General features: G+C 40.2%; 1 protein-coding gene across 1 annotated transcript in view; it reads right to left on the bottom strand.

The window, feature by feature from the left end:
• The window catches only part of ADAMTS9 (ADAM metallopeptidase with thrombospondin type 1 motif 9), a 216,135-nt gene that overhangs the window by 101,750 nt on the left and 98,710 nt on the right, over positions 1-15,675 (bottom strand). The window contains exons 17-20 of the mRNA XM_021712572.1: positions 8,189-8,370; positions 7,967-8,103; positions 6,348-6,465; positions 6,001-6,096 (exon numbers count right to left, since the gene is read on the bottom strand). Coding sequence (XP_021568247.1) covers positions 6,001-6,096; positions 6,348-6,465; positions 7,967-8,103; positions 8,189-8,370 — 533 coding nt within the window. The remainder of the gene's footprint in view (positions 1-6,000; positions 6,097-6,347; positions 6,466-7,966; positions 8,104-8,188; positions 8,371-15,675) is intronic.

Genomic DNA, 15,675 nt, shown 5'->3' with positions numbered 1-15,675 from the left:
TCTGCACCATATTAGTGATTTCTGTCTTGGTCCTGACATGAGGAGTGACCAAGTTGTCTTAGGTATCTGCCAGTTCCCAGCTCATCTTTCGTTGACACAGATCATTTCTTTGATATAGGTGATGTACTGTCTTCTCCTACCCAGATGAGAAACAAAGTATACATAAAAGAAGTTTCAAGAATATATGCTAAGTAGGTACTGTGCCCTTGCATGGAAATTAAAGAGGGCTGAGACGAAGCTCTGAATATTCTTTGTGGTTCAGTAGCAGTAGGATACTGATTTTCTTAGACATGGGAACCTCGCAGAGCTTATGTATTTGGACATTACTGATGCAGGGCTGCTCATTCCAGGATTAGGAATTAACTACATTGAATTCTTTTCCTAACCCAGCACTTCATTTACCAGAATTCCCACCCATGTAAACACCATTTGGCTCCAAGGGAGGAATAAGATGTTTTCATTCTAAATGGGTGGGAAGAACAAGGATAAAAACCCTCCAACTTCTTGGCTTTAAATCCTTTGATAGTCACTACTTCCTAAACAATATTGTCCAAACTCCTTAGCCTAATCTTCCTGTAATTTTACACATCTTATCCTCACCCAGCTTTCCAATCTCATTATTTACTCCTACCAAAAAACCTAATTTTCCAGTCTCATATATCCCCAGGTCAGCCATATTTTTCTACATAGAGGCATTAAAGTGAAGTGGCTAAGGGTGTGGTGTTGGAAGTCAAACCAGTAAGGACTCCAATTGTTCCCAATTTCTGTTTGTGTAAACTTGAGTAAGTTACTTAACCTCCCTAAGCCTCAGTTTCTTCCTCTGCAGAATGGATTTCCTATAGAACTGTTACATATATTAAACAAGAATCATATAGGCTTTATTTCTTGGCAAATCATAATGCCTTTTTATGCATTGATTTCTTATCACATCTCTGAGAAAGAGGGTCTATCATAGATGATAATTTATGGATGAGAAAAGCATGGCCTAGAGATTATTAATAATATCCTAGGGCCAGGTGGCTTCTAGTCATAGAAATCTGTCCCCAGAGGCTATTAACCACTGAAGTTTTCCATGAGTGAATGAATTTAAGCATTCTTTCTCTTGTACACAAATAGAAACTAAATATGTTTAGGTTACAGATATTTTAAGATTTCCATTGTTAGTTTTGTTAGATTGCATGAGCAATGCAACCAATTAAAAATTCACTTCTGTAAGCCCAAGAAAGACCCCATCCCACAGTAGGTGCTCAATCGATGGTGGTGAAGGAATAAGTGATTGATGGAACCCGACACTCATGACAAGGAGAATAGAGTGCTTCCAGCCAAATGACTGCTTCCCAGTCAGTGTAGACCTCTGACAACCTCGTCTCGCCTGCAGCTCCTGCAGTGTGAGCCCCACCAGCCATGCAAGAGAAGGCGTTTCAACGGGTCACTGACTGGAGCCGAGATTGTTTCCGTGGCACCTCGAGCATTGCTCCCTAATGCGGGTCACTCACATGGTGACGGCATGATGTGCTGTCAACAAAATCACCCAATTCTTTCAAGTGAAGTTGCATGCTAGCTACCCAGTTGATGTCTCACTAAAAAGAGGGAAGTGGAATGGCACATGCCAGTTCTGCAAATTCAGTGATAATCCAGTATGGTCATATTCTAGGTTGATCTGGGGGGTGTTTTCCAGGGTCTCCAGGCTTCCTCACCTGCCTAGGCTGACTCAGGGTATTTCACCCTCCACTGCATGTTCTTTATTCCAATGGATGTTGAGTGGGGAATGGGACAGGAGCTCAAATGATGCAAGCTTCCTCTTATGCTTTGCTCTGATAAACGGTTTGGCCCCAGACATCCTTAAAATCATTTGATAAAAAAATTCCTGCTTTATCTTGCAAAGAATCGATCCCTGTCTTCCTATTGCCACAATTAATCAACAGCTAAGTGTACTCGAGATAAATCAATATCACAGAAATGGCTACTTTTTTTCTAAAGAGATACAAACATGGTGGCCCTGGGTACAACTTGGCTTTAACTCAACAGGAGGGAGGGGTCCCTGTGAAAAGACGACCTTTGACAGAGAGGCTTTCTGCTTCGGTACCTTGTGAAACAAATAGTTTCCTGAAAACAACAGTCTAATGCCCAACCTCCCACTAATGCGATTAGGGGAGCTAATTTCCTGGGTTGGTTTCCCTTCCATTGCACCCATCAGAGCTGGGTTGCTACAAAGGCCCTCTCTCCTGGAAATTGCTCCCTCATCAAAACATGCAGAAAAGAATGGCTTGACTGACGTTTAAAAAAATATGAGGGATAAGGATGAAGATCACTTAGCAACAGAACAGCTGTGGCTGGACTCAGCACAAGCCCCCACTGTGGGTTGTACAACCTTCTTCATGCATTTACTGCACCTTCCTTGAAGCCAAGAATAAACATTTACACACCCCAGACTTGATGACAACATCAAATTCTTCCTAACTTGTTAAGTAACCACTGTGAGGTTCAAAGGCTGTGAGGTCTTGACTTTCACACTCAGTGGGCTGTGACTTGCAATCTATGCTTACACACTTTTCATTTGCTTCTAGAGAGACTTTCTTATGCCAACAGGTGACTCTCCCATAATATTCCATTAAAGAGTCATGACTGGCTGCCTGTCCCAGATGACAAATCTTCTTTAATTTTGTTTTCATTCTATACAAGGAGATTAAGAAACCTCCAGTGAGTAATAAAAGATTATCAGGAGGCCCTCTCCAAGTTCAGGGTCCTGAAGTGGGCTGATTAAGTTGAACTGATTTGAGGCCACTACTTGGAGGGAGATTAGTTTTCCAAGAAGGAGAAAAATAGAAGAGAACCCTCTCTCTTTTGAGGAGAAGAAAGCAGCAACTCAACGGGGTTTTCAGCTCTCAGGAAAATAATTGATAAAAGAGGTTGCATGCAATGCTGCTTGATTTAATTAGGAAGTAGTAAGGGCACAGCAGTCACATGCTCAAGTTTATAACCAAGTATACAAAGAAAAAATGCTTGACCCATTTTGCAGTGGTGGAACAAGAAATGCAGGATTCCCCCAAAGTAATTGGAAAACGGTCCCCAAGGACTTCATTAATTGCCTTATAAAGTCACCACTCATTTGGATATTCAGAGTGGCAAAAATCCAACATGGCCATTGAGTAACTAATTCCAAGTAAGACTTTCTGGTCTTTGAAAGAAGGGATGAATCTACATTTCTGAGGTAACTCCATCCTTCATTAAGCACATGGTAGGTACTCAATAAAGGCAGCCCAAGCAATGACTGTTCAATAATTCAGCAATCATTTACTTCATACCTATCATGTGTAGGCTTTATATCAGGAGCCAAGGATGTAAAAATATGGCCCTAACCTTAAAGAGCTAGTGGTCATATGGATAAACATGTAACAAGTCTTCTCATCTCAGTTGATGGCAATGCCATCCCTTCCATTGCTTAAGTCATAACCTTGGAGTTCTTGACTCCCTCTCACCTTGGACTCTTCTCTTTTTCTCACAACACTATATTCAATCCATCAACAAGCCATGATGGCTCCAGCTTAAAAATATATCCAGAATCTGACCACATACTGCCACCTCCACAGCTCACATTTGAGAGATGCTGAGGCTCCAAGCCAACAGCATCTCTCTTGGATTACCACAATGACTCCCTAATCAGTGTCACTGCTTCTCTCCTGCACCCTTCCCCCACCATCGCCTATCAACGTTAACAGCCAGAGTGTTCTTTTAAAGGCCGGGTGTGGTAGCTCACACCTATAATCCCAGGCCGGGGTATGTGGATTGCTAGTGCCCAGGAGCTCAAGACCAGCTCAGGCAACATAGCGAAACTTCATCTCTACAAAAAATCAAAAAATTAGCTGGGTATGGTGGCATGTGCCTGAAGGCCTTTAAAAGAACAATGGTAGTTACGCTGAGAGGAGATGGTGGGGAAAGGGTGCAGGGAAAAAGCAGTGACAACGATTAGGAAGTCATTGTGGTAATCCAAGAGAGATGCTGGTGGCTTGGAGCCCCAGCATCTGCAAGCTGGGCATAGTGGCTCACACCTATAATCCCAGCACTTTGGGAGGCCAAGGCAGGAGGATTGCTTGAGCCCGGGAGTTCGAGACAAGCCTAAACAACATAGTGAGACCTCATCTCTCCCGAAAAAAAAATTTAAAAAATAGCCAGGCATGGTGGCACATGTCTATAGTCCCAGCTATTCGGGAGGCTAAAGGGAAGGACTACCTGAGCCCAGGAGGTGAAGGCTGCCTTGAGCCATGATCATGCTATGGCACTCCAGCCTGGGTGACAGAGACCCTGACCCCAAAACAAATAAATATGCAATTACATCATGTCATTCTTCACCTCAAAATCTCTGGTGGTTCCCCACATTTCTCAGAGTCCAAGCCAAAGTCCTTAAAATAGTTATATTGCCCTCTATGACGTAGTCCTATTACCTGTTTAACGTCAGCTAAGACTGTCCTCCATGCTTACTCAGCAATAGCCACACTGGTCTCCTTCTGTTCTTCTGACAGTGCAGACATGCTCCTACTTCAAGGACTTTGCAAAAGCTTTTTCCTCTGCCTGGAATGCTCTTCCTCTAGAGAGCTTGATATCGATCTATATGATTCAAATATTTCAACTCTATTGTCCCCACCTCACCCTTGGTATCCCAATTTTTGTTGTGCTACTTTTATTTCTAACAGCATTCATCACCTTCCAATAGTACAGAGTTTGTTTATCTATTAAGTTATTGCTTACTGTCCACCTCCTCTCACTAAAACATAAGCTCCAAGAAGGCAGGGATATTTATTTATTTGATCTGTTTTGTTCACTGTGCTTAGGAAAGTGGCTGACATGTATTAAATAAGTGAGTGAATGAATGAACAGTGATGCAAAGCAGAAAATGCTATGAAGGGATTATATATACGTATAATATGTGATTAGCATGCTTGGCTAAAGGATCACTGTTTATTTATGTAGGACATTCCAAAATACAGTTATAGGCTCTAATTTGATTCAATAAATATTCATTTACTGGCCCAATATGCCCAAATGCTTGGGTTAAGTGCCTCTATATAGCTGCATTCAGATGGGTAAATAGAATTCCTGCCTGACATTACAAGAGAAAAAGTACATTCATTTTTTTGTAGATCAGTCCAGCAAGACTACCCTCATTTCTTCCAGACCTGAGTATAAGCCATGCTGCTCTCCATGGCTGGGAGGAGTCTAGCTGTGCAAGGTAACCAGATGAATTCCTTTAAGTCATGACTCTACACTCGCATCATTCTTTTAAATGGCAATTGGGCACATTTCATAATCACTTATGGCAGTTTACAGAATAATGAATAACAGTGAGTATGGTACATACCAGTGAATACAGTACATACCAATGACTGGGTCACTAGTATGTTGTGGTTTAAGTATGAGGAACAGATATGAATTAATCATGCACCTTGGCTTGGTGGAAGAAGAACGAAGAATCTGCAAAGTAACAAAGTGGCCATTCTACTAATGACTTGAAATAATACATGCCACTATAAAACCTTTAGGAATGAACAGACATAATAAAATACTGAATAACTCTACCACTGATTTGCTACTGGTTAGAGCTGATAACATAAAAATTAAGTCAAGTAATACCACTAATAAAACATTTGCAAGTCAGTTCCCCACAGGACAGATTTTTTTAAACGACTCAATGAGAGCAATGATTTTATACTAAACTTGGAAGGTGAATACTTTAAAAATTTGACTTGGGGCCTTTCTATTTTGTAAGATGGAGAGTAAATCCCTCAATATTGAAGACTGCAACTACACAACCCTTAAATCAATTCTCTGAGGGTGTATTATGAGGGAGAAATAAAATAATGAATGTTGAGATCAACTTCTTTTATGAAAATTCATGACAACTGAAAGCTCTTCCTCCATAGCTGCAGGGGAAAGAAAGTAGTATCTGCCAACCGCTCCATGGAACCAGAACTCCTGCAAGTGGCAGGGGGCGTCCCATCTCACCTAAGTAGTTGTCATCCTCTGATTTCCCTGAGAAACTGTGCTGCCGCACATCGATATTGGTAGCACCAGCTGGAATTCGGACCACAGTATTATAACCTGAAAAGAATGAAATAGAAATTCAGTATTCCACCAAATGATTCACTTTCTCTAAGTATAGAATAAAAGGCAGGCAACAAAGGAATATAATTCTCATATAATTCTATTAGGTGTCTTGTATTCAGATGGATAATTTAGCATCACAAGACTGATTTCATGCTCGACATTAATAGTTTTACATATTACATGTGGTTAACAATTTTTAAACTTTGACCATTTTCCTTCTGATGGTTCTTAGGAGTAGATCTTACCATAATGTACTGTATTAAATGTTCCTGCCACTGTTTTGCATGAAGAATTATCACCACCACAGACTCCACATTTATCTCTCCGAGCTTTTGAGTTTAAAACATGATCGCATCCAGCTTGCTTTTAAAAAGAAAACATTTGAAATACATGGTAAGTATTATAGAGATTATAAAATGGCAAGTGATGTATTTCTTTGAATGATGTGCCTTCAAAATAACAAGCAAGTGAAGTTCCTTTCAACTTCCAAGGGTTGTGAACTCAAAGTATATACAACTTAATATTTAAAATGTGATCCCGGGAGCAGCAACTACGGGGAGCCTCGATGCTGTTAGGAATGCAGAATCTCAGGACCCACCCAGGTCTAGTGGATCAGAGTTGGCATTTTATCAGGAGTCCCCAGGTGTTTCATCTACAGATCAAAGTTTAAGAAACACTAGTCTACGAAGAAACAGGGTAAATGAAAAAAAAAAATCACTCAGGAAGGAAAAAAAGCGGGGCGTGGTAAAGACTGAATCAAATTAAAGAGCTCACATCCCATCTTGAGGGAGCAGCTGCTGTCCACTCCAGGATATTGCTGCCATGAGGGAATAGGAGCCTGGTGTTGACATTTCTCAATTTCTCAAGAGAAGCTGGAAAATTTGATTTTATGTGAAATCTCCTATGTTTATATACTGGCTATGAAGGCAGGCCAAAACATGTCCACAGGCTGCCAGTTTGAAGACTTAGGCTACATCAAGTGGCCTTCTGAATTTCCTCACATATTAATGTGATGCAGTAGTGTAGACTGAGTTCCGAGAAGAATAGCAGCAATGGCTGGAAGACTAGGAGAAAAGTCCACATTTTTGTCCATTTTGTTCCTTGGCCTGAACTAATCTTTGAGGAGAAATTCAATGTGTTGCTATGGAATAGACTGACAAGGAAATCCTCCCTGTAGTCGGGAAGTGGAGGAAGCTCTCAAGGGCTCTTTCAATCGAATCCTACTGACTTGAAACTCCAATTTTTCTTTGGACCACATGCAACGAACAAATATATCATCTTAGAGCCTGGCTGGGATAGGAATGATTTTTGACTGGTAGAACAGTGAAACGGTATCAAGCCCTCAAGAAATCACTGCTCTGAAGCTTCCCCTTTGCCAGAATTTTCTCAATTACCCTTTCAAGAATAATTAATTAGCTGGCATGTCTCAGGTGGAAGCAATCGTGATTAAAATATCAAAGAGAAATCTGAGGAGGCCAGCTCTTCCTCATGACATCTTTCTGGAGCACAGCTACTCAGTCTAGAAAACTTGCTGTTAGGAAGTCTTTGCTTAGGCACTGGTGTTATAGTAAAGGAGTGTGTGTATAAGTTGTCATAATTAATCTATAAGGGGAGGTTTTGTGCAGACCTCCACAGAGACTGAAAACGTCAAAATAAATGTCTAGGGCAGCGGTTCCCAAACTTTGGCACAGTGTGCATCAGAATAAGGTGATACTGACGCTGATACTTGCCCAGGGACTAATTTCAGAACCACTGCCCTGGAGATAGTGTACAGATATTAGAGGTTACTATTATATCAAGGAGGCCACAAAACAAAATTTGGCAGCGGGACCACACAGGGAAGAAAACATCATCTGGGACTTACCCGGCAAAGGCCCTGAACACAGATATCATTTGTGTCCTGGCCACAAGGAGTTCCATCTACCACCCTGTCTCGGAGCTGGTAGTAGGCCGTGCTCCCTGCCACTCTGCAGAACAGCTTGCACCGGTCCTTCATCAAAACTAGAGAAACAGGATATAAAATGACATTTGCGTCTGGCCCCTATGTCAGCTACCATCATTGGGCACATGCCCCAGATGCACTTACTTCCACTGTACTTGGGGACCCAGCGCACACTGGGAAGCAGACCGTTGATGTTAAAATGCTTCCCATCAAAGTGAGCACACTGTTCATCTCGGAAGTCTCGCTTCTGTTTAAGACATGGCTCCGTGTTGCAGGACTTAAATTTCATTCTACGCCCTACACAGTATTTTCCACCATTTTTTGGCCTGTGAAAATGTAAAGAACATAAACACGTATTATAATATATTTCTCCACACATCATTCCCTCATTTATGACTTCCTGGCTTCTGGGGAAGCACAGTTTAGGTGGCAGATGATAGAGGAATGGGCAAGGGTTCTGCATCCTGGGTTTGCATTCTGCCTTCAAGACCATGAAGTGTCTACCATTGGGTAAGTCACTTGATCTCTGTAAGCTCCAGTTCCTATATGTGTAAAATGGATGTAGCTACCTTATAAACCTATTTTGAGAAAGAACTGTTAGAATCTGCTAAAGTATGAAATCCAAAGCCTAAATCTTTTGGGTTGTTTTAAGTCTGTTTTCTTCTGAACAGTCCTTCTACTGGAAAAACACAGAAGGTGAAAGGCAGCTATGAGTAGTTATAATTCTTCCAGTCTACTTTCTGTACCTTGATATGTTCCTGGGAGACCCTCATAAACTTGTTTCCTTCCTCCTCCATTCACTTTGTCCCTCACCACCCTCTCTCCCAACACCCGTTGTTTTCAAGTGTTTTGTTTTGCAGATAAAATGGAATAAAGGACTTGTGCCCATACTTTGACTAACTTAAGACAAGCAGGAAAAAGCATACTGGTTTCATTAGCTTTTGTGTGACAAGCGTATGGAGTTCGCCTTGCAAAGCATCACAGTGCAAATTTAATCTCAGCATGCAACCCTGTACATGTATTTTCCAGATGTGATCCAGAGAGTAAATTATACAACACATCTACCAGCAGTCAGCAGCTTGCCAAATTCATCATGGAAACGGGAAGATCACAGAATCATAGGAAGTTGGGACTCACCCACCCAGGGCTGAAATAGCTTGGATTTTTATAACTGCCCTAGGACACCCCTGAAACTGAAAGACAATTTTTCATTTATTTTCTTTAGAATGAATCAGAGTAATCTGAACAATAAGAAGTGTACTATTTTTGTTTGTTTTTTTCAAACAGGGGTTTTGGGGACTGAGAAATATATCCATGCCCATAAAATATAAAATGAGGGGCAGAAAGAGCTCTAGAGTCAAACTGGGGTCCTAATCTTGCCTATCCTCACTGCATGGCCTTACACCAAGTTCTTCGTGTCCCGAGCTTCAGTTTTCCCCTTCTCTAAAAAGAGTGCACACAATAGATAGATGCCGGAAAATGTTAGCTATTATATTATATGTCAGCACTAATCTAATCTAATCCCAGCCGATCCAGCATTTGGTTGGAACACCAACTCTGAGCATTGTGAGACAGGACTCAATTCTGCAGAATGCCCAGGTCTCAGGAAGGCCCACGGAGGGAAGCTTGTCCTGATGCTGATACAAATGTACTCTTCAGATCAAAGATCTGCAGAGTAAGGTGAGAACATGGCCTTTGTAGTTACAAGCTGAGTGACTGTGCAAGTGACCTGATCTCTCTGGTCTCTAGCCTTCATAGGTAAAACAGAGACGATACTGTGCACCTAAAAGGCCTCTGAATATGAAGAGTTTAGCAAAGAATCTGATAAATATTTATTGTTATTTATCATAAAGAAGCCCTCATCTAATGATGCAAAATGGCATACAACACAGCAGTGTCTGCGTCTGACTGTTTCCATCCTAAGCACAGTGAAGTTCATGTACTTTATATCCGTAGTGTGTGCTCAACTTGCCAAAGCTTTTTCATATCTTACCCAAGAATAGGGCAGATGAGGTGCTTTTACACCAAGTGACAGGAAGTTCAGAGAAGCACTTTGCACAAGGTTAACAGCTAATAAAGTAGTAGAGTCAGGTATGGAATCCAAGTATCCCAGACTCTTGCTCTATGCTCATCTGCTACATCACCCCATGTGCTGAGGTCTGGGGTCTTTTCTTTCTTGGCGCCATTTAGAGATGCAGACTTGGTTTCCTCGATACCAAGCCCTTTTCTCAGTATCAAATAACCCAATCTCATGCATAAAATATCACAGATTACACATGAATAATAGATCAGGCCCATATACCTGCTCAGGTGAAACTTATATTAAATGTGCTCCAAGGAAGATTTCCCCTTCAATTTTTCCTCAGGTTGAAATTATTTTTATGGAATCTTTTTAGATGTCCCAACTGACTATGGTGGATCAATCATTTATTTATTGCCTAAAAGTAACTCATATTTCTTTCCCTTTGAAGATACAATTTTTAAAGTCGATTTTTTTTTGTTCTCTTATATAACAAGTCTAAGCTGATTCCTGAAATTTATCAAATGCAGTAGTCTTTGGACTGCAAATAGTTATTACTTGTAGGTGGTACCCCTTCAGATGGTAACAGTTTCCATCCTTGCTTACATTGACCACTATATAATGGCAAACAGTATTTTGTGACTTATTTTTATATTAAAAAAATTTTTTATAAGCAACACATGAAAAACATTATATATGAGAGACAATACTGCTAATGGCTATAAACAAAGACTCTGGAAATAAAGGGTTTGGATCCCAGTCATGCTTCCTAATCACAGTGCAATCTTAAACAGATTGCTTAATCTCTCCAAGCTTCAGTTTCCTCATCTGTAAAAGGGAGACGATACTAATATCTACTTCACAGGGCTATAATGAGGGTTAACTAGGATAATACATTCAAAGCACTTGAACAAGGCCTGGCTCACAGTAAATGCTGAATAAACGTTTAGCTATTACAAGATTTGGCAAACTACAGCTGTAGGCCAAATTCGGCCTGTTTTCTGTTTTTTGCATGACTTGTGAGACAGGAATGACTGTCACATTTTAAAATAATTGAAAAAAATAAAAATAAGAATAATACTTTGTGACACATAAGAACTACATGAAATTCAAATTTCAGTGTCTATAAATAAAGGATTATTGGAACACAACCACACCCAGATTGTCTGTATGTTTCTCTTTATATTGGCAAGGTTGAGTAGTAGTGACAGAGACCATGTAACCCACAAAGCCTAAAATATTTACTATCTGGCCTTTATGGAAAAAGTTTGCTGATCCCTGGGCTATTCTCATGTCATTGTGCTACTTTCCAACTGCTATCACTGATTGGGCACAGCCATCCTGTGAGGTGGGTGGTAGGATCCTTGTTTTACAGACAAGGGAACTTGGTTCAGAAATGCTAAGTAATCTGGCAAGGGCACAGGTCAAACAAGTGAGAGGAGCTGACAGAGAGGCCAACCCAGCTCTCCCTGACCCAAAGTTCACAATCTAGCCTCTTTTTCTTTTTTTTCTTTTCTTTCTTTTTTTTTTTGAGTTGGAGTCTCACTCTGTTGCCCAGGCTGGAGTGCAGTGGCACACTCACGGCCACGCCAGCATCAACCTGCTGGGCTCCAGCGATCCTTCTGCCTCAGACTTCCAAGTAGCCAGAACTACAGACAAACGCCACCATGCCTGGCGAATTTTTAAAAATTTATTGTAGAGACAAGGTTTTGCCAACTTGCCAGGGCTGGTCTTGAACCCGTGGGCTCAGGCAATCCACTTGCCTCAGCCTCCCAAAGTGCAAGGATTACAGGTTGAGCCACCGAATCCGGCCTTGATCTCTTTCAAGCTGTCTCTCTTGAGACAAGCTTCTTCTCATATCAGAACTTAGCCTGTGACTATTTGCTATTTTGTAAAGGTAGATTATAACTTCTTCCTTAATAACTGATATGACTTTAATAAATGTAAATTTGCCCTTCTGAACGATATGGTGTTTCTTCTATTGTAGATGATGTGATTTCTGCCTGATTTGTATGTCCTGTGTAACAAGGAAAGCATTAGCCAACTGAACTTACCTCTAAGCCTGGAAAACAATTCATTTTATGACTTAATAGTTTAGTGGGATAGAAGTATTTTTCCATGTAGGCAAATATTGAAAAATATAAAAAGCAGTTTTAAAAAATAATATTAACTGCATTTTCCAACTACTAAGATCCTTTTAAAATATTGCATGTCAAATAGGGATGAAAAGGATTTGAGGAAATTGCCAGGTTAAGTACTATTCTACACAGTCAAATTGGATCTTTCTTTCAAGCACATATTACACAACCAAGTCTGTTAATACATAGAAAGGAAATTCAGGATGATGTGTGGCCAAAGTTATGAAGGACTTTTTGCTAAGATCATCACAGGTACATTCTTCCCTCGAGGAAAGCTCAGCTTCGGTCTGCAAATGGTTTGAACAGAACTCTCAGCTTCTATGTTTATATACAATGAATTAGGGTAGACAGATTTAGGACTGGCACTAGAAATTTCTAATAATACAGGAGGCAGACCCAGAAGGCAGAGTAGTTCATGTGCTTGGAGGTTTTTAGGAGTAGGGGGCTGATGGCCAATTACAGAGAATGCTGAAAGGCTATTCAAGGATTAGATGGAATGGGGCGGGGAACTGGACCAGCCCATCTTTAATGATCCTTCCAAAGGGGGCAGTCTACAGGACTGGGTTCCTTTATTTATTCATTAGTTAATGGCTCTTCCACAGTAACCAATTCTCAACATTTCGTAACAAGTTCATCTAGACTGAGTACCTCAAAAAAAAAAAAAACAACCAACAAAACCTTGCTGTTATACTTTACAGCCAAATGAGAAAATCGTTGTTGTCACTGTTGTTTGTAAAATAGACATATATCTTGAATATACTTTGTAAGTAAGATTTCATAAGCAGTTTATCTGGTGACAACCTAAGTGGGAAATACCTAATTCACAGTCATCTCTTTTGCTCAAATCTATGAGTTTTTTATTTTTGCTTATCTCCTAATTTACAAGCAAAATAGAAGCACTAGAAAAAAGAAATGCTGTACCTTTCTTAAATAATTGGTATGATATTTTTATTTTGACAGACTGTAACAATTCCATAAACCATTTTGCTTCAGCCATTAGGATGCTCAGAGTCACATTTTGAGCATGAAGTAACAAGTACAGGACCCCACAGCCTGATAATGTACCTTCTAGTTCCAAAGCTTGGTCTTGTTTTGGTACTCTCAGTTAGGTTTTGATGGCTCTGATTTTAAATATTATTCTACTACATGCTTCTTATAGGTTGGGTGAACCATATAATTAATTGTGCAATCAAGGATACTTTGAGAGTGAAATGGAAGCTATTAGTAACTTTTCCAGGACGACAGATGTAAACTGGAACTGTCTTTGCAAATCAGAACTATGGTCATCTTATCTGTAGGGGCAGATCAAAAGTAAGGCCCCACCTGTAGCATCATATACCAATTAAGACCAAATATTTTTAAACCAAAATTGGAAAGCATATGATCTCTACAGCTTGCTCATGGAATGCAGCATAATCCCATGTATATTGCAAGGCTATTTATCTTTTTTTGGCTTTTATGCTTTTTGGGGGGGGAGTAAAAATATAGCATAAAGTGTCTGGATGCTAAATAAATACATTCTTGAATCAGATGAATCTTGTGGGAAAAAACTCACAATCTAGTGTCCTTAAGAGAGACATGCCCTGGATTCTAAAAATGGAAGCTCTGCACTATATTCTAAGGGCTCATCAAACTGAGAAAAGGCATATTCCCAGCAAGGGGGGGACAGTTCCCCTCACACTCCTTGAGAAGCATGACAGCAACCACTTCCACGTTCTACATAATGAACCATCTGCTCTGTGAGTTTCTCTGAACAAGCTTTTAAACTGAGATTCGGATCTGATTTTCCCTTTTCTATGTCCCTTTCTCTTTTCAAATTGACTCCCCCAGAGCCATTGTAACCTCAGTATTCAGAGGCAGTCTCCTTCCTCAATTAACAGGGACATCCTAAAGTGCAAATAACTTGGAGGAGTTTTAATGAAATGATGTCAGTGCTGACACTCAACTAGGTGGATTGTATTTTTTTAAAACCTCCCATAGCAAACAGCAGGGACAAGGACCTCTAATTGAGGTCTTTAATGATCAGTTCTTAACTTCTGAATGTGAGGATCTTTGTTTCACTTTGAAGCTCAAGATCCTTTTCTGCTGAGATCTTTACACTGGGTGATTTTCTTTGTCTAGCCCATTCCAATTATGGAGTGATTTATCTCTCTCCACTTTTCACATTACATCTAGAATTGCTCTAAGACTTTTTTTTTTTAAAGGTCAAACACTTTTTTGAAAGGAATATTCTTGAATAAAAAGTTTCTTAAAGTACTTATAAAGTGACCACAGTTTGCAATATCCGTACCCTCATGATAGCACTTACTAAATAATTTTGCTCAGTGGAGCCACCAAATAGTTTATAATTTGTAAAATATATATATTAGTTGTTAGGTTACAAGTTTTTATTTTTGAACTTCAATAATACAGACAACTAGGATATATAGTTGATTTCAATATAGTATGAGCATTATATTATATGATACTTATTTCATATAATACATGTCCCATCCACAATTTTTCTAAAAGTCTGAAATAACACATATCAAATTATTTATTTATTTTTTTCTCATGGGCAGTAGGCAGAGCATAGGAATAATGATGACAGAAATTTTTTATACCACTTATGGTTTATGTCTGAATATTTTTAGAAGCATGAACTATATACTATTATTTTTAAAACTATGTAAAATATGGGCTATATAGAAAATCGAATGCTTATTCATTCTTTTTTTTTTTTTTGAGTTGGAGTCTCACTCTGTCACCTAGACTGGAGTGCAGTGGCCGCTCCCGGCCACCACAGCCTCGACCTACTGGGCTCCGGCGATCCTTCCGCCTCAGGCTTCCGAGCAGCCGGAATTACAGGCATGCGCTACCACGCCCGGCTGATTTTTTGATTTATTGTAGAGATGAGGTCTCGCTGCCTATGCGGGTCTCGAACCCGCGGGCTCAGGCAATCCACTCACCTCAGCCTCCCAAAGGCGCGGGATTACAGGCTGAGCCACCGAGCCCGGCTAGAAAAAGATATCTTAAATAATTATTTGGAAATCAAGTTTGCAAGGATAAGTGACCACATTTGAACATTGGGCTATGAGTTAAAATGTTTTGAATCAACTCAACAGACTTTAGGAAATGTACAATTTCACATAACAAAAAGTGCACCAGGAGTGATGTTGGTTTTTCTGTGATTTTGGGTGTTCATTTTGGAGATGGATGTACCTTCAGAAATGACCATGCCCAGAGGCAGTACAGAAATGGTCTCTTCATTGTGTCTCTTTTTGGAAAGACAGCTCTTCATAGAAACTCCCCAGCCAACATTCCTTGATCTTGTCTAGAATTGTATCCCAAGCTTAGTCATGAACCAATCACTGTCAAGTTAGAGAGATGAAACTCTAAGGCTCCTCCTCCTGCTGTACTGAATAGAGACAGCCTTTCCTACAGTGTACGACTACTAGGGAAAGAGTGGATTGCTCTGCGGTGTTTTGTGAAGA

The sequence above is a fragment of the Carlito syrichta genome, unplaced genomic scaffold (assembly GCF_000164805.1).
Source record: "Carlito syrichta isolate Samal-C Ts95f unplaced genomic scaffold, Tarsius_syrichta-2.0.1 Scaffold303370, whole genome shotgun sequence".
Taxonomy (NCBI): Eukaryota; Metazoa; Chordata; class Mammalia; order Primates; family Tarsiidae; genus Carlito; species Carlito syrichta.
The sequence above is the reverse complement of the archived record's forward strand: the minus strand, read 5'-3'. Positions and strand labels throughout refer to the sequence as shown.